Source organism: Clarias gariepinus, chromosome 7, assembly GCF_024256425.1.
Source record: "Clarias gariepinus isolate MV-2021 ecotype Netherlands chromosome 7, CGAR_prim_01v2, whole genome shotgun sequence".
NCBI lineage: Eukaryota > Metazoa > Chordata > Actinopteri > Siluriformes > Clariidae > Clarias > Clarias gariepinus.
In genome coordinates this window covers 34,157,562-34,176,996 of record NC_071106.1, presented here as the reverse complement: position 1 = coordinate 34,176,996, position 19,435 = coordinate 34,157,562, and the positions used below count along the sequence as shown (strand labels likewise).

At 39.1% G+C, this 19,435-nt stretch overlaps 1 protein-coding gene across 3 annotated transcripts in view; it reads left to right on the top strand.

Moving 5' to 3' along the window:
- Positions 1-19,435, top strand: part of zgc:158464 (uncharacterized protein LOC791139 homolog) — a 150,382-nt gene that overhangs the window by 24,995 nt on the left and 105,952 nt on the right. For all 3 annotated transcript variants that reach the window (XM_053500468.1, XM_053500466.1, XM_053500467.1), the window contains exon 2: positions 11,373-11,505. In XM_053500468.1, coding sequence (XP_053356443.1) covers positions 11,373-11,505 — 133 coding nt within the window. The remainder of the gene's footprint in view (positions 1-11,372; positions 11,506-19,435) is intronic.

The following is a 19,435-nucleotide window of genomic DNA, read 5'->3' as shown; positions in this document are numbered from 1 at the left end:
TGGAGGAATGCAGATGGACTGAATATTTAATATCGCCTCCTTCACCAGGTTTTCGATGTTTACCCTGTAGGTTGAAGTTAGCTCCGTGATGTGGTGTAATCACTGTGACGCTTGCGGTTTTTACGTGTTTGCTGTTGAATTTTCAGTTCTCAGAACTGTAAGTCTCAGGGCTACAGCTGTCTAGAGGATTTACTGGTGGAGTCGAATTGGATTTTATGTGGGAGGATAGGAAAGGAGGTTGGACTTTGGACATTTTTCCCTCATGGTACTGGGAGAGCTGTGAATCATAAAGATGTCAGTTCTATTGGAGTGGATTTTTGGGCATTGCGATTTTTTAATAGCACTAAGGTTTAATGTCTGATTTGTTTCAAGCAGCTATATTTCTTACTTGGATTGAAAACTGATTCTATGATTCAGTAAATCAAAATAACCAATACAGAATCATTTTAATTGCGTAATCAATCTAATCTTCTAATTCGCTACCAGGGTCCTTTAAGTGAGGATACAGCAGCAAGGACTTGGACTTGACCAAATGATGTCCTTTATGTTTATCTTGGGAATATGTGATTCACATCATGGTCCTCAGCGTTCTATTAATTATACACTGATACCAGCGGTCCCAATCCACTTCACCGTCACTTACTCATTCTCTATACAATAACACTTATCCTTTCCTTCTCTGTTTCCTGGTGTGTTTTTTTCCTTTTTTTTTTCTTTTTTTCGGACACACAGCTTTAATATTGGCCTCAGTGGGAGGAATGTCAGCCCAAGACATCATGTCATGGGCTCTAATCAACGGGAAGTCAGTTATTTCAGGTTGTTTGCAAAACGTACCCAATGGAATATAACATACTAATCCTAGGGGATTTATACAATCGCCACCAAACCTGGCCAGTGTAATCACAAAATTGTTGGGGATGCAAAATTGCGAAGGGATTTTTGATATCTCAAACCATTCAGTTATGGGAATATCCTAACCATCCATACCTCAATAACTCCCTGAGTGACATCACATTAAGTGACATCATCCTTTTTTCACATCCAGGGATTTTTGAAGGTCTAAACATGCACAAAAAGCACACAGGTTTGTGATGCCCCCAGGCGGCAATGGCACAGGTCCTTGGCAATTAATAATAATAATAATAATAATAATAATATAGGAAAAAAAAAATTCTTATAAGAAAAGTCCAAAATCTGTAAGACTCCATTTAAGCATATGTAGCTCTTGGGTATGTTTTTATACTTAACTAAATCATATACTTAGGACTGTCTGAGTAATTAATCTATAGGGTTAATACAGTGGCTTTCTCGTGTAAGTGCTCCTACCTTAATGAAAATTCTCGTTAAGAGTCCCATTAGGATCTGAGCAGTTGATAAGATTTAGATTTCTTTACTTAATTGTTTTTCTTTTGTCATTCTGTTATATATGTGGCAACTATAGTGATTAAAGTGTACTAAAATATAAGAAACTCCAGGTGTTCAAAAACTTTTGACTGGCAGTGTATACACTCTCACTGATTATTTAATTGGACAAAAAAAAACAACAAAAAAAAAAACTCTTGGCATGGTTGTTGGTGCCAGATGGGCTGCTTTGAGTGCTTCAGAAACTGCTGATCTCCTGGGATTTTCACACTCTAGAGTTTTCACAGAATTGTATGAAAAACATCCAGCGAGCAGCAGTTGTAAGGGTGGAAACGCATTGCTGATGGGAGAAGTCAGACTGGTTCACGCTGAGAAGCTGGCCAAAGGAACTTAAGCAACTATTCTTTACAGCAGTGTTAAAGCAGAAAAGCTTTTGAAGTTTACAACATGCCAAGCCTTGAAGTGGATGAGAAGACGACATCAGGGTCAAGCTGACTGCATTGCTACAGAAACGCAAATAACTACGCACACGTGGTGAACAGAAAAGCATCTCAGAATGTGTCGAACCTTGTATAAGTATAACATCGCATTGAAATTCAGCCTTGTCAGCCAATAAGAAGAACTTGTAATTAGGAAGTAAAGGAACAGACATGCAGAAAGGAAAAAGACCTGCTGAGGTTTTCCCAAACTTCAGCTGAACGGTTTAAGTAAAGACAAGATATTTTCAGCCATATGTTTAAACATTTTTAAAAAAATTTTTGGAAATAGTTTGGAATCAGCGTCTCAAATTTGCTGTCAAACTTTCGCTTATATTTCTCATTTGCTCTCGACTTGACTTACTACCTGATTGGTTAGGGTGTAAAACAAGCTAAATGTGACTGAGTACTTTTTTATTTTTTTAAATGTTGAACTATTTTATAAGATGTCAGTACCAGCGTGACGAATTAACACTCTCAATTGATTAGGGTTAAAATGATTTGATGAAAATAAATAAACATTCTTCAAATTGAAAGAGCTCTAGAACCGGGGTCTTTTAGATTGAATCAGTTCTTATACAGTACTGTGCAATGTTTACGGTACCCTGTGATTTGTAATTTTTTCTATTTTATTTTGTCTTTATTATTGAGTCAACACAGTAAAATTTCTGACTTTCAGAATTTTCAATATTACAAATATTGGCATGGCAGAAAAGAAAGCAGTATCTTCTATAACCAACCACTTTTTAGACAATAAACAAAAAGGAAGCTGCTGGGTTTTGCATGTAAAATAAGAAGCAGGTGCAACAAAGTCTAAGTCTAAGGCGTGGTTCTGCAGGCTGCTTAGTAAAACTTTGTAGCTGATTTCAAAATATAAGTGCACAAATTTTACCTGATCATAGAATTGTCACACCAAATAACTTTATTTTTTTTTTAAATTAATTTATATATATATATAGTTTGTACAGCATTAATTTGCATATGCCTAAGACTTTTGGTTCTAGAATTTGTCCAGTCAGATCGTCCAGTTGAGGCAGTACAGATGCACCACTGTAATCAGCCACAATCATCAGTAAATACTTGTGTACAATAGGACACTTCATTTATGAAGATTGGCGAAATTGCTGCAAATAGAACAATCTAACATGTGTTAATGTGTTAAGTTCCCAACAACATGGAGAAACATGGTATGGAATGGTGGCGATGACACTTTTTAAGAGCGGCTGTGTTCTTCCCGCCTTGTCATCACTAAACATGTGCTGGTGGCTTCAAATGTGATAACAGGACCATGTGCTGGTCCACTTACCACATTTGAAGTTATTTTTTATGTAAATCTAATTCCAATGAAAAGATCCATCCAGTTTGTGCTGTACAGCTTTCCACAGCTCTAACGTAGCAGGACAGCTAATTTGAGCAAGCTAGGCTTGTTTTTATTATATACTGATTAACTTAAACAGCTAATCCTTCACCAGGGTTTTCATTCCACTTCAGCCCAGTGTCCTTCAACACATTGTTGCACTGAACCGTGGTCCAATTTGACTTTCATGACTTTCACGTGTGGCTTGGCTTGGTTTCTGATGTGGCTTGAACACGCCAGCCAGCAGATGGTCGGTCCCCTGGCAGCACTCGACTCTGTGAGGACCTCGCTAACCTCGCTAGTCCGTTCGCGTGCCGCGGAGGCTGGGGCGCATGGCAAGGCTACTACGACTACGACTTTTGGTAATTAATTACTCATGCCGTTAGTTGTGAACGAGACGGAAAAACGAGGGAAAATAACCGTAAACAATTTTTTTTTTTTGCTGGGTCTTCACTTGTGTTGGTTAATTCATTTCGGTTTTCTTTCCCGTCTCAGATTTGGCTGATTACTCTGACCTTGGGAGATGTTTTTATGCATGATAGCAGCAGAGGAAAAAAGAAAAAGCTTGTTTATTCCTGAGTAATTTGGCGATGCTCAATTTAGGAGAAAGCAGTCTAGCGTACATGAAATTATTGGGTCTCGTGGTTCTGCTGCAGTAAGCATCAACATTTATGAATAGGAAATAGGGCCACTCTTCTCTCTCATCTAGCTGGAAGAAAACTTCTTTCTGGGCTTTTTTTTTTCCTTTTAGGCCAATTTCAGAAACAAAAATAGCCAAGGATGGTTTGGGTACATTGCAGTGATTCATTATTATTCTTTATAAAAACAAGTACATATGGATGCAAAGAGTTGCTCAGACCAGCTTCTGGCTTTAAAACAGTAAATATTACAAATAAGCTTATGTATTTCTTTAGTACTTGTGCAAATATACTTTTCAGTCCCAAATTAATAAATTATCAAATGACCTGGATATGGATAATCTATTACTGGGGAGAAAGATCAAAACTACATGCTTTAAAAAATAGCAGTAGGATATCAACAAAAACAAGAAAAAGAATATTTTAACACCCTAAATCAATGTCTGTTTTATTTTAATTAAATCAGATCAGAGTGCATATATTAAACAGACAGAAGAGCCTGTATAGTGCACTTCCAGGTTCATTCTATTGATGCTAAAATCTACATTGATAATTTTCTAAAATTATATTTAGTTTCATAAGTATTTTGGTTACATAGTAATCTCTCACTGTAAGTCACCATACATATGAACACTGGAGTTACAAAGTTTCGAAGATACGAAACACGCATATGTTCAATCGCAAAAGTTAGATCACATGTACATCACATGTACATGCAGCATGCATCCAAAGATGTCCAGAAGCGAGCATAAAAGCAGCTGCGATGAAGCTGGTACTGCTAAAAAGCGCCAAGCAATAGCAATGGAGACAATAATTGAGAGAATGGGGCGAGGTGAAAAAATGATGGATGTTGCTCATTCTTTTATATGAATTGTTAAACCATCTGCATGATTCTAAAGAACAAGTACAACATCATGGAACATCTTAGTTTTATATTGTTTATAGCCAATTGTGTTTGGATCCCAATACCTAGACAATGTTTGTCGGACTTACGAACAAATTGGACTTACGAACGAGCTCTCGGAATGGAACTTGTTAGAATGTTGGGGACTTACTCTAGCGCTTATCGTGGGAAGCTTAACATTTTGGTGTTGTTGTTATTTTGCAGGACTTGGGCATGAGTTGGGGTTCACCCTGTATAGGATGCCAATCCTATACAGGGGTATAGGGGTGGCTCAGTGGTTAAGGCATTGGACTACGGTTCAAAAGATCCTAGGTTCAAACCCCACAACCACCAAGTTGCCACTGTTGGGCCCTTGACCGCGGCCCTTAACCCTCAACTGCTCAGATGTGTAATGAGATGATAAAGGAAGTCGCTCTGGATAAGAGTGTCTGCCAAATGCCTAAATGTAAATATAAATCCATCGCACACAAACTCACACACTACAAGCAATTTAAAAACACCCAATAGCCCAGTATGCATGTCTTTGGACTCTGGGAGGAAAACAGGAGCTCCTGGAGGAAACCCACCAAGCACTGAGAGAACATGCAAACTCCATGCACACAGACTCGAAAAGAGGGAATCGAACCATCAACCCTAGAGGTGCAAGGCCACAGTGCTAGCCACTACACCACTAAAATTAGTTAATATTTAGTTTTTTAATATTTGAACCTGGGGAAAAAAAGAAAGTATTTTTTCAAGATAAACAACAAAACGAACTGAAAAAAGAATAAAACAACAACAAAAAAATGAATGCAATGTGCATGGAGCAGTGCTGCACATACCATTATACATTTAGATTCATTGTTATTTTTTAAATGTATTTTCATTTCGGTGGTGAGTTGTTTAAATATCGGCGTTTATGTGAACTTGGGCCAAGTTGTAAAGATTCGGGACGGTGTTAAGCCAAAGTGAACCCCCAACCCCCAGGGTCTGTGTAGATCGTTTGCTTCTTCTCGGCTCGTTCCTACTCATAGCACCGCACTGGGTGTCGAGTATCTCGATAAAGGAAGGTGGAGTCGGGTAACAGTAAATCACATCCTTTAATTCATTTTTCATTCAAATCATTTTTGTTATTTTTTTCCCGTTTCTTCAGTGTTGTTCGTTTTTTAGCAGAACTAACATGAGCACTGTAATCAATCCGTTTCCCCATATTAGTGATCTTTGTTTCAATCCAGCTACCCCAGAGAGCCTCACACATCATTCTGTTTGTCCATATGGTCATGCACTGGCTTTTTGTCATGCACACGTTTCTAGTTGTAGCTATATATTCTGGTCCATATTTGCCGTAGGAGAACAGAGACACAGAGTGATGAGAGGAACGCCTACGGTGATGCAACGACCAGAAAATGGAAGAATAACAACCAAAACGTCACGTCGCATAAACGTTCAATAACCTGCAATACCTAAGCCGGCTGCGCGCGTCCTCCGTTCTGCCCTTGCAATGCCAGTTTCCGGGGAATTACAAATGTCCAAGAAACCCAAACCAGCGTGTGTGTGCGTCATACACGACAGGGTGAAGTTGCATGATTATTGCTTTCTGCGCGAATGGAAAAGGAAAATGATGGTACCAGCTGCCAAATGTCCTGCCTACCTAGGCACCCTTTTTCTGATTTGCATACAGCTCACAAGAATAAGTCTCGGTGCATCAAAATGGTTTTAAATCGTTAAATCTTAAATATTTTGTTATAGGATGAATTCAAATTCAACTCACATTATCTGAACAATAGTATAAAACACCATTGCAGTATAAATTGATCTCAGCTTGGGATGAAGATTGTGATTATTAAAAAAAAAAATACATATAAAAAGACATATATGAACTCATATTAATAAAGTATGACAATGTTAAGGAGAATTTTTCTAATTGCAAGAATAAGTAACAGTGTATTATATAGGTCTAGAGAAGTTAGAAACCTGTTGTTCAGCGTTTAGAGATGCAGGTACATGATCGTGGCAGCGTTGTCATCGATATTTATAGTATATTTATGTCATTTATGAATGCAGCTTAATTCCTGTGGAGGAAGGTTAGAAGGGAGTGTTGGAGTCTGACTGGCTGGGATGCCTGTCTCTGCCCACGCTGCAGATGCCCAGGACGGAACATAATAGATAGCCGACTCATAATCAAACCGGTCCCTTTTAACTGACTCACTATTCGTTCAGTACAGAATAAAGCATGGCGAAGATTGCTTTTATAGGAAAAAGAAATAAAGAAATGATGAATAGGGTGGTATTGAGCGGGGTTTATTTTCCAGTAACAATTTGGAAAAACACTGCTAAAAATGATTTATTACAAATGAACAGCACATTAACCGTTAACTACGTCATCATGATCTGAGATCACTTAAACTTTTGGTGAGTTTGCATCGTAAAAAAAATCAACACTAGAAATCATAGCTATGTTTAAAAGTGAAAGTAAGAGCATTTCTTTTCTTTTTTTTTTTTTCTTCTTTTGGATTTTTCCCAGATTTTCTCCCTAATTTGTTTGGCCAAATGGCTGAAGACTATCATGTATTTCCTTCGAACCACCTGACGCCAGCCGACTGATCTTTTCGAACTGCTCGCTCACGCACGCTGGGTGCGGCGTAACACTATTCGCTCCCTCCGCTTGCGTGAGCTCACAGACGCCCCTGATTGGCTGTAGAGCCGTGATTCTCTTATCCCGCCCCTTTGAGAGAGGGCTCCGCCAATCAGCACTTTCTAGACCGCCGGCTGTGAGAGGTTACAGCATCACCCGGGAACTGAACTCGCGATCTCTGGATGATAGGGCGAGTGTGTCACTCAGAAGCCCCTGTAAGAGCAGTTCTACAGTGTATATGCACACAGTATTCCAAGGACTGAGACTAAACAGCTGTGTAGCCATAGGAAAAAGGTCATGCGTAAACGTACAGTGTATCAACAATAAACAATTGATTTCTGAACAGAATTGTTCAGCCACAATATCATTGCTTGGAAATTATGTATTAGAATGAGAGCATTTATATTATTATTTGCCTTGCAGCTCAAACTATTTGAGTCAGAGCCGCCGTTACAGAAAATTGATCAATCCCGTTGAGAATTTCGAGAATTTTGCGTTGCTATTGTACAAATGAATTTGGCAGGACTCCTTTCTTCCTTATCATAAGCGATGAATTTGACTATGCACCTTTGTTATTCCTGCCTCAGTGACTCGTTAATTGATTTTCAGAGCTGTCGTGTCGACACCGTCAATAAAGCGGGTTTGGGGGAGATGAAAACTCGAGCGATAAACACGGCTGGCAAGCGATCTGATAAAGAAAAATGAACAGCGCTTATTTGGTTTACTCCTCATTAATCATTCAGTCCCCTCACATGTTGTTTAACACCAACCTGCCCGTCAAATAGACCTCCCAGTGAGGAACATGTCATTTGATTAATATGCTCTTCTCTATCTTGGTTTATTTTGAAACAGATTTTAAGAGGAGATCAAAGTGCTTTCAGATTTTTTGCCATTGGTGTTATTTAGGGTCTTGGTGTTTGTTTTTTTTTTGTTTTTTTTGTCTTTCCTTGATGCGTTTTCCTGACATTCCTGCTCCACCTGCTTTTCTCCTGGACTCTCCACGACCTCTCTCAGAGAACGCAGAAACACGGAACATTCCCGGTCACGTTCCAAGCTCCGAATCCGTGTCCAGCTCAGCAGATGGCACGAGCCGAGTTCACATTCACCGAAGGCCATTTAACCGACATCTCGCATTTTCCCCGACCATAATTATACTTATTTGTCTTTCGAAGCTCTATCAGATGTCTTATTATATTCATAAATCAATACATTATGCCACTCCAGAGAAGAAAAATGCCTATTTTGTTGCTTTGTAATTACTAGCAAATGCGAGAGCATGAAAACCACACGTTATATAAGTCTTCAAGATACTTCCTACATTCCGAGCATGGTTATTTGTTTGCTAGCTGACACTTATCTAAGGCTCGGATGAATAAACGCTGGGTGGAAAATATTCCAAATTGCTGCTTTAGTCTGCAGCTGATTACAGCTGTCTAGTTGTCAGTTCTCGCATGAGATACAGGCTGAGGTAATGAATGAAATTAAGGACCTTTTGTTTGCGTCCACGGCTCAGGATGTCCACCTAATTACCACCCTCGCTACGAAATGCCCTTAAAAAAAACAAGCTTTAGGCCTAATTGCAGGCCTTGGATTTTTTTTAACTGCACTGTTTTTGGGGGGAGTTAGTTCCTGCTTTACACACTCTGATACAAGCTCTGTATCTCTCTCTGTTTGTCTCTTCGTCTGTCTCGCTAACAATTCCATCGATCTATTTGGCAAATGCTCATAGCTGAAGCGAATTGAACGACGGCGAACCCAGTTGAGTTTTAGGACAAACAGAAAGCTACGTTTGTGTGCCAAAGACAAAGGAAATAGTCCGGAACAGGACACTGCGTTCATGTCAGTCCCTTTTATACAATTGCGTTTGAGTTATTTATTTCATTATGTTGCTTATGTAATGCTTGAGTTACCAGTAATACTGACGAGCCTATAATTTTATACTGGTGAAATAAGAAACAGAGAATGTGCTCATATTACACACACCACTGAAGATTTCAAAACGGAAATTAAAATGACAGTAATAATTATTTTTTTAAATTAATATCTTCATGTACCAGTAGTAACTTTTTACGGATTTTAGCGTGAGTTTAAAGACGAGAAAATTGAGAAATGTGCATTAGTGACCCTTTTGTCCATGACTCATACTTAAGATGAGGTGGGTGGTCATAACGTTATGGTTATCCAGTGTCTATATTTTACTGTTCGGTTTCTGTGCTCACTGTAGCACCAGCTTCTAGTTCTTGGCCGAAAGGAGCGCAGGAACCCGATGTGGTCTTCTGCAGCAGAAGGTCCACCACCACCTCAGTGGTTGATGTGTTGTCTTTCGAGATGCTTCTTTTTTGCTCACCATGTTTGTAAAGAGTACTGTAGCTTGAACAAGTGAACCACTACTCACACCACACACCATTTAATTACAAAGTTCTTACATTTTTATTAACAATGAATCATTAATAATTAATAGTAAAAGGACACGGTTTTTTTTGTTTTGTTTTGGAAATTATGAAAGCCCATATGGTTTAATCAAACATAAGGAGAAGCAAAACAATCATGGTGTAACGGACTGCAGTTGTTCGGATCTCTCCCCATGCTTTGGCACACATGTGAACGCTGGATTAATTGCTAAGATTTATCATCATCATCATCATGTGAAATACAGTTTTTACTCCCACTGTATAACAATAAACAGTACTTGGCCTTCATTACTGACCCAAACTCTGCTTTCCTGCATGTGCACAAATTCTGTTTTTGTTCTCGAAAACCCTGGTTCGTGCACGCCGAGTTCCTCTGTTCTGGTCAGGGTTGCAACTTCACCCTATGAAAACTGGCTAATGCTGAAAACTCCTGGAAAACCACGCGATCCGGCAGAACTTTGCAGAGCCTGTTACTGAAACTACATTCTCCAATATTGTGCAGATCTCAACTGCACCCTCTACGAGTTCATAGATATGTGAGCTATGGAGAATTAGTATGCCGAACAAACATAATCGGCTAATAAGATGTTAATCGGGTAAATTAGTGCCAGGAATGGATCCATTAACAATTAATCATCACCATCCCTAATTCACTAGAGACTGTTGAGTCTGAAAATGGCAAGAGATGCTGAAACACTCATCTTGTACCAACAACCACACCATGCTTTAATGTCAGTGAGATCTGAACTGATGTAAACGTTACCCGAAGCTCTTGACCTGAATCTGCATGATTTTATGCATTGCTTTACTCCCACATGATTGACTTATTAGATAACTGCATAAACGCATGCATGAATAAACAGATGTACAGGTGTGCCTACTAAAGCGTGTCACATCGTCAAGTATGTAATGAATATATATATATATATGTGCATGCCTACTGTAGATCCTTTTTCCATTTAAAAATAATAATTTGTTGTGATAGGAGTACATTAGATGCCCAAGAGTAGAACTGAATCTTGAATATTTAAATATGGATTTTTTTTTTTTTTGAATACACAAATATTATGAAAATTGGATCGCACTGGGAGAATGTAATTCAGTCTGACAGCCTCAGTAGTGCACTTACACACACATGCACACACAACTTACGCATAGAGATCTAGGGCTGTTTGCGCTTCCCTTAGTAATGAAGTACTTTGAAGGTTATTGTTGTTGTGAGATTGCGAGACGATTAGTGTTCGGTTACATTGTTGCATATGGCATGCTGTTCAGAATTACAACAAAGTGAAATGAAAAAGAAGTATAGCCTGTTAAACATCCAGGGCCAATCGGCAGCTCCTATTTGTCATTTAAACACTCATACATACACACCTGGTCTTATTAGTTCCGCCATAGCAATTGAATAACATTCCGTAAGAGGGTTTAAAGGGTTAAAATCTTCATCACCCCACCTTAATCCTCGACTCTTGGCTCCGTTTTCTCCTCCGCCGTCTCTTCCTTCTGGCCTCGGTTTAGAGGATGACCCTCGCAGCGGGGCTTTCCAAAAGATCACACACAGAGTCCTCACACGCGCCCACACTCACACCCACGTATGCTCCTCTCCGCAGGTGATCATCTTGGAGGATTATGCAGACCCTTTCGATGCTGCGGATCAAGCGGGTGGCACTCAGAGCAGCGTGGAGAAGCCGGTGGAGAACGATGGCTACATGGAGCCGTACGAGGCGCAGAAGATGATGGCGGGTAAGGTTTGGGTTTTGAGCTCTCGCCGCATCTGGGTTTTCCGTTTCTCGATGGATCTTTCATTGGAATTTTATTTCAATAGACCATGCCAAAAAAGGTATAAAGTAAAAGAGACACACAAGATGTAATGTCCTATAATGTTCTAATGTAATATCCAATGGGTTGTTTCTTACTTTATTACTAAGTGATAAAAGCATGTATAATTTAACGATCACCACCTAAGTATGTCAGGTGGGTTCGACAGAAGCTCATATATAGTAGAACGAGTCTGAGTCTAGACCTGATCTGTTGAAGCAACCCCAGATCATAACATCATCATGCATGATGGGTGACTTCTTACCCTGACACAACCTCTGGCTCTGGAATAGGATCAATCTTGACTCATCGCACCACAAGCCCTCTTCCCATCCCCAATCTTTAAGCTCTTTAGCAAATCCTGATTAGTTTCATTAACAAGTGGTCTTTTCATGGCCTCACATACATATTCAAGCCTCATTGCTAATCCCAAACATTTCTATATACGGATAAATCTTTGACTCCTTATGCAGTAGCTTTACTGGAACGGGACATCTAGTGGACGTCTTTCGTCGAGCTGCTCATAACAGCAAAGCTTTTTATACTGTGATGGTCAGGTGTCCACAAACTTTCGGTTGTATAGTGTTTAATGTATATTTCTGTTAATATCGAGCCAGATTTTTTTCCTACTCCTCCGCTTCCATGCGGTCTGTCGTCCTGCTACGTGCAGCGTCTCACCGTGTCTTTGTTCTGATGGAGGCAGTTTAATTACCGTATGTTCAATAAAGCTCGGGAATCTGTTCACCTGTCTGAACAGGCTCGCTCGGCCATATCCGAGCTGTCACACCTAGCACCAAGAACACACAATACATTATTTTCTTGCTTCTTTTTTTTCTTTTTCTTTTAATGCAACAGACCGTTGTCAAATGTCAAAAGGTGCAAGCACACACTCCCACAAAATGCACACACACTCCACTCAGTGTAACAAGGGTCGGGCAGTTAACGGGAATTATCATGTCGTCTGGAGAAGAGACAGCCTTTACTATCGACTTCTTTTTCATCTGCTTTTTGGTTGGAACAATAGACAGCTTTGTGGCGAACTGTACTCGTCTTCTGGGCTGAAACAATGGCCTGCCGCTGTGCTATTGTGCTCTCTGCTCCCAGATCCCTCGCTGGGGGACGGCGAACGGATTAATGCAAAGAACAGCAATAGAGAGGACAAGAAATGAGTGGCGTGGATGCAGTGGAGTGAAGGATCTGTCATACAAAAGCAATCAGGAGTGAAAAATACCAAAAAAAAAAAAAAGAAAAAATTGACTGATGATTTGTATTTAAAGTGTGTGTTTGGATTTTGCTTTGATTTTGTTTTTCTATAACATTTTTGTTCTTTAGTAAATCATTTATAAAATTTTATATAATTTAGTCAAACTTTTGTTTTATAATAGAATTTTTAATTTTATAATATAAATTTTATTTTGTTAGATTTATTTTCATTTTAGGTGTTATCATTAAAGTTAAGATTATTATTATTATTGTTATTATTATTAATAATAATAATAATAATAATAATAATAATAATAATAGCTTTATTTTTATTTTTTTATTTTTATTAAATATTTATTAAAATAATATTTTTATTTTATTATTTTTTATTTAATATTTTTAATTTAATATCTCTATCTATCTATATATTGCAATAATTTACCTAATTTAATATTACATAGAGATGATAGATAGATAAATAGATAGAAAGATAGATAGATAGATGGATAGATAGATATTAAATAAATAAATAAATAAAATAATATTCTATTATCAAATTATTTTTTACTAAATTATATTTTAAATGTTATTCAGTAAGGAAAAAAGACGAAACTCCTTTGTATAAACACATATCCTGAAAAGATTCTCCAGTGTACAGTACAGTAAGATGGTTCGCTTGGGTGTCGTCATCTGTTATATTCCGTGGTGTTTCTATTTTATTACCCAAATGGTCTTGTAAGATTAAAAATCCACTCCATTGTTGTTGTTCTCGCTCGACCTCTGACCTCTCTTCAAATCTCTCCTGGATTAGATGCAATAACTCATCAACCGTGACCTCCCGTAACCCCTCAATGCTGTTCGCTGCAGGACGCCGCATGCCTCGTAGTGTCTTTAGACCGTTCGTTAGAAAAGAAGAATAGAACAAGAAAAGATTCCCCCTCCAGATGTATTACCAAAACAAGGACTGTTTATGAAAATACATGTAAATGCATGCAGAAGCTTGGGGATGCGACTGATAGCAGGTGTGTGTGTGTGTGTGTGTGTGTGTGTGTGTGTGTGTGTGTGTGTGTGTGTGTGTATGCGCACAGGTGTGAATGTAAATAAGAAATGCAGGGAATGTGACAAACATCAAATCCACCATTGTTGTTTCATATTTCACTTTATTAAACATGTTTATTAATATATTTTTTTACTTACTTTACTTCAGTTCCCATATTTCTCAGGGGAAGTCAAGATTCCATCAGTATTTGTCTTTGTATTTATCTCTCTTTCTTTCTCTCTACGCCTCACTATCCCTATGCTAGTCAGATTGTGTTCCCGTCTTTCTGTCTCACCGTCTAAGCTGCGTTCACATTTTAACCCCTGGCTGTCCACATTCTGTCTGTCTCTCCATGTGTCTGCTCATCTATTTGTATACAGTATACAGAGTGGCCATGTACTGTAGCTATCCGTCTGTCTGTCTGTCTGTCTGTCTGTCTGTCTGTCTAGCCATCCATTTCTCTCAAAGGGTGTGTGATTGTCGGTCTGTTTGTCTACCCATTAAAAAAAAGGTGTCTTACTGTCTTGTCTGCCTGTCTGTCTATCTATCTATCCTTCCATTCTTCTTTCCATCCTCCAGTCCATCCATCCCAAAGGGTATGTGTCTGTCTGGATGGCTGTCTCTCTATTCATCCCAGAGGGTTGGTCTGTCTGTTCATCCAAAAGGGTCTGTCTGTCTGTCTATCCATCCGAAAAGGTTCGTCTCTCCATCCATCTGTCTATCTGTTTGTCCAAAAAGGTTCACCCCTGCATCTGTCTGTCCATCTGCTCGTCTGTCCATCAATCCTTCCATCCAAAGGGTGTGCGTCTGTCTGTCCTTCCCAATTGGCGTCTATCTGTCTTGTCTGCCTGTCAGCACATCCATCCATCCATCCCTCTACACTTCCATTACAGCCTGTCCACATGCTGTCTGTCTGTCTACCAGCTGTCTCTACACTCTACATTATCAGTACTGGCTCTCCACAATCAGAGGCTATGTGACATCACTTCCTGTGTCACGTGGTTTTATTGGAAGCTGAAGTGAGGTAGTCATGATGGATGCAGAATAAAACTGAGTAATCAGGAAATTTTTGAAAATGACTGTGAAGCAGCAACTCCACCGAGCGCTCTTTAAGGAGCCGCCGTGCTGACGTCTCGTTTACGCCGCCGAGAAAGATGGATGCCAGCGCATATCCTCCTAATATAATAAGTGCTGTTGATGGTGCAGTTTTCAAATCCCTATATTTTCCTCATTTATCGCAGATCAGTCCGATTGGACACAGTCAGTGCGCCGGCAGATTATGCTGGCTATGCAGATGTGTCTGCGATGTTTATGCAATTAGGGGACAGTAATATCATAAGAGTAGTATGGCTGTGGTTAACACTAATACGAGCATATTAAATTCCTGTACCGAGTTTGGACGTCGAGTGTAGTGCATAAGAGCAATTTCAGCAAATCTTTTCGAAATTGGATGTGAAGGATGAGAAGCATTGTGCTCAGGATTAGCGCATCGTCCTTATGCTTCTGGCATCTGATGCAAAGGCTCTGCTGAAAGCTGATTCATTTTTAATTCTTTCCTTATTAATTATTTACTAAATTACTGCTTAACCTTATTGGGTGTTCTAGATTTTTATGGAGAAACAATCAGTTGTTTTAAATAAGAGAATTACTTATTAAAACAGCATTTAATTCAATAATTTAAAGATTTCTGACTCGATACTGATTTATATGATGTTTTTATTGTTTATTGTTATGTTTATGGTGAGTTAATTTTAGGAATTGGAATCACTACGGACCGAATGATACGATATTATTAAGATGCCGATCTGATTTGTATTGCAGTTCTGTAAATGTCACGGTTTTGACTTGAAAAACGAACAAGTTTTGGTTTATGAGTACCGAGTATCATGTATCACGCATGCGCTTATTGTTTTGCTTCATGCGCTTTTTGTCACGTGATCACTACTGAGCCAATGGTTTTTCTCTCTTTTGCGCTACAGAATTGTGGGTAATCGTCTCCCCTGTTGGGTCTTATTGCGCGTCTCTTACTGGTACAATCAACATCCGTGCGCCTGTGTACTGTTTATTATAACACTGTGGCCACGTGTGTGTGCGTAAAACACATTTTATTTTGTGTGCGTCCGTATCCGTGTGTGTACAGTGTGTGTTTAAAGCAAAAGCAAGTTTCATTAGAGAGGTTGAAGATCCATTTTCCCACTCTGTATCAGCCTGCTCTTAGACACACACTCTATCTCTTTGCTCTACACAGAGATACTGCTCTGTCGTGAGTCTTTTCAAAGGTAAAGTGTGCAGGTTAATTTGTTTTGTTTTTACTTTACAGCAGTGATTTTATTAGTTTGTCGCTCAATCAAGTGTCATTAGAGAGATTTCTTGTTTATTTTTATGATAAAACAGTGTTTCCGTTGTTTCACGTGTGTGTAAAAAGAGTGGAGGAAGGGTAACTGTGTAAGACGAGAAGGGGGAGAGGGAGGGAGAAGTTTCTTACTTTAGCTTTACACACACACACACACACACACACACACACACACAAACACACAGCACCTACGCGCACAAACAAAAACACTCATCTGTCTGGATAATTTTTTTTTTTAGGTAAAGTGCAGGTTATTTATTTATTTTTTACTTTATATGTGTTAATTATTTTTATGTTTTTATTATTTTGGGCTGTGGAACGAATAATTTAAGTTTCCATTATTTCTTATGGGAAAATTCAATTTGGTTTCCAAAAATTCACTAATAATAATAATAATAATAATAATAATAATAATAATAATAATGTAAAGAAAATAATGAAAAAAATCAACAATATGAATTAAGAAGAAAGAATAAAAAAAGAAACTATATATATATATATATATATATATATATATATATATATATATTCTTTTTTTTTTTATTCGAAATTTATTTTTAAGCAAAAATGAAATATAGAAGCAATAAATCAAGAAATAAAAACGACAAGCCAGTAGATCAATACAGCACCTCCTTCAAGTTGCTACTGCATTGCTTCCAATAGCTCTATAAATAGCTCTATCTAAATATAATCTACTGTAAGTGCGCTGTGATATCTGATCTCTCTTATAACCTGTCTACCAGTTTCCTTCATCTATTCCTTCTTTATTTTTTCTGAATTTATGTTAAATTTACAGATCGTCACGGGTCGAGGGTACCTGGGTGTGTTAGTGTGACCTGTAGTGATCCACGCCTCACCGGGATGGGCTACACATGTAGTCGATCCTAGCCAGCTGTAGCTGGGCAAGGTGCTATAGAAACCCAGATAGACTTTTTTTTACATGAGGGCCTTTGAATTATTTCCAGGAACACTCAACCCCAGAGTCTGGTTCAGTTCGATCAGTGAGAACACAAGCGCTCCAGGCTCAGGAGCCGTGAAGAGGAGGTCTCCAGCACGGTACGGTGTACTCTGACACGGATCGAATTGGATATGGAAGCCAGTCGTACCTAATCACGGAACTAGGCATGACGTCATCAGTGTTGTTTCCTCCGAAACCTTCGTGTGCCTGTAGCACACGCCCAATCTCATCCTCAGGCCTAAAGAGCCAGAGCCGATAAAGCAGGACAGCACGTGAGAACATTAATCCTGACATTTTTATCCGAAATACCAGTAATATTGGGCGTAGAGCAAAGATTGACTGCTTTGTTCTCTCTTTTTTTCATTGTGTTTCATGGCGGCTTACAAACCAACTGAGTGTGGAAACGCTACGGCGTGCTACGAAATGATACGAATCTGAGTTTAAAAGGGAGTTTTTTATGGCAAGTTTTATTTATAACAAAAAAAAACATTACAATAAGTTGTTACAAATTTTCCTGCTCTTAGTACAATAAAAATAAACGGAGCTGAACAACCGCAACCCTCGTTCCATGCACAAATGTAACTCTTTTCGTCCCCCAGAAATAGTTGCACAGCTAGTTCTGGTTAGCTATACGGCTAGTTTCAGGGAAATTCGGTTTTAAAATAATCTGTTCATTTATGTGAAAGTGGGCGTCGATCAAAGCAACAATAATACAAGAAAAACAACTAGGCCGTCGTAACATTTTGCGCGGTGTTGTTATCTGAATGAATACCAGCAGGAATCACACACTCTAGCTCGCGGTTAATAAAAGTGCTACAGCAAAGAAAAATCTTCTCTTCTGTGCTACTATACTATATGTGAAACAATTTGCATTATGTATGAAATTATTTTTATGACCAACCCTAGAAATGATGACTAGTATTAATTTTATTATTATTATTCCGCTTGTTTTTTTTGCATGTCAACCAGGGACGAATAGAAGGCCATAAAATTAATCTCAGGCCGAATAATTACCTTTATACGTCGCGGGATCGCGGGCGTGACGTCCCAGCTGGACTCGGACACGTCCTCGCTGAGCAGGAGGTCCAATAAAGACATTTTATAAGCATCATCTGCGACTCCATGCATTTTTAATCACCTTCACTTTTAAAACGAAGCCTTTAATTGTCGCGGCTTTAGAGCACGAAGCTAGGTGTGCGCTCTTAAATAGATCTCCTCCCTCCAGTCGAGCGTGAAGGAATTGGTATTTCTTTTAATAATTAATAACAGAAATTGAGTTTTGCGTTCCTCTGGAGAAGAACCTGTGTGTGTGTGTGTGTGAGAGAGAGAGAGAGAGATAGGAAGTTGTCTAGTATTGCACTAGGAGCTGCCAACACTCAATCATTTGAACACAAACACACACACACACACACACACACACACACACACACACACACTGCGATTCCCTCCTCTTTAGTACCAGCTAGAGGAAGGGTACAGCCTATCCGGCCTTTTCCTTTCCCTTTCTCTCTCACTTTCACTCACTTACCCTCCTCTCACCCATCACACACTCCTCTTTCCCACACACTCACACCCACTCGCACTCCCTCTTTCTCCACTTCTGTTCAGACTTGTCTAAAGCTCATGTGTGTATGAGATACACAGTAACAGCTCCGTCCTGTCTTGACTCCCGCGCATGTGAGTGAAAGATTGAGATTTTTTTTCTTTCTACAATCCCCATGGTTTCCCTGTTGCGCAAACACACACGAGATGAGCTAACGCATGTATTAAATATCCCTCTCATGCTTTTAACACCCCTCCAGCGTTGGCGCTTTTCATTTCCTGGTGCGTAAAAGACACAAGTCTGGACGTCAGCCGCTTGGACAGAGACGTCCAGGAGGAAAAACTGATAAAAAATTATTTCGAGGTTAGAAAACGCAGCGACAAAAAGGGGGTAAAGGAAAATTTTTACTGTATTTTTTTGTATTTTCACGGTAAGCCGTCTTCGAAGACAGTGACACGTCTGCGTTCCGCATTCGCTCTTATTAAGACACTTGATTATACTGCTCTCTCGTGTGTAAGAACACTGCAGTATAGGTGTCATTCTAGTCCACACACACACAACGTTCTAGTCGCTAGTCTTTTTATTCAGCAGTACTGAAGTAGTACGTCATGTAATTAACATCAACCCCCACCATATCACCCCCATGACGAGCCAAAGCATGTCCGCGTGAGCTGATTCTGATTTGTTAAGAGCAACAAACGCGACATTGATCAGGCATGTACAGACACCGAAGAAATCTCGACTTTTATTCCCGGAGCA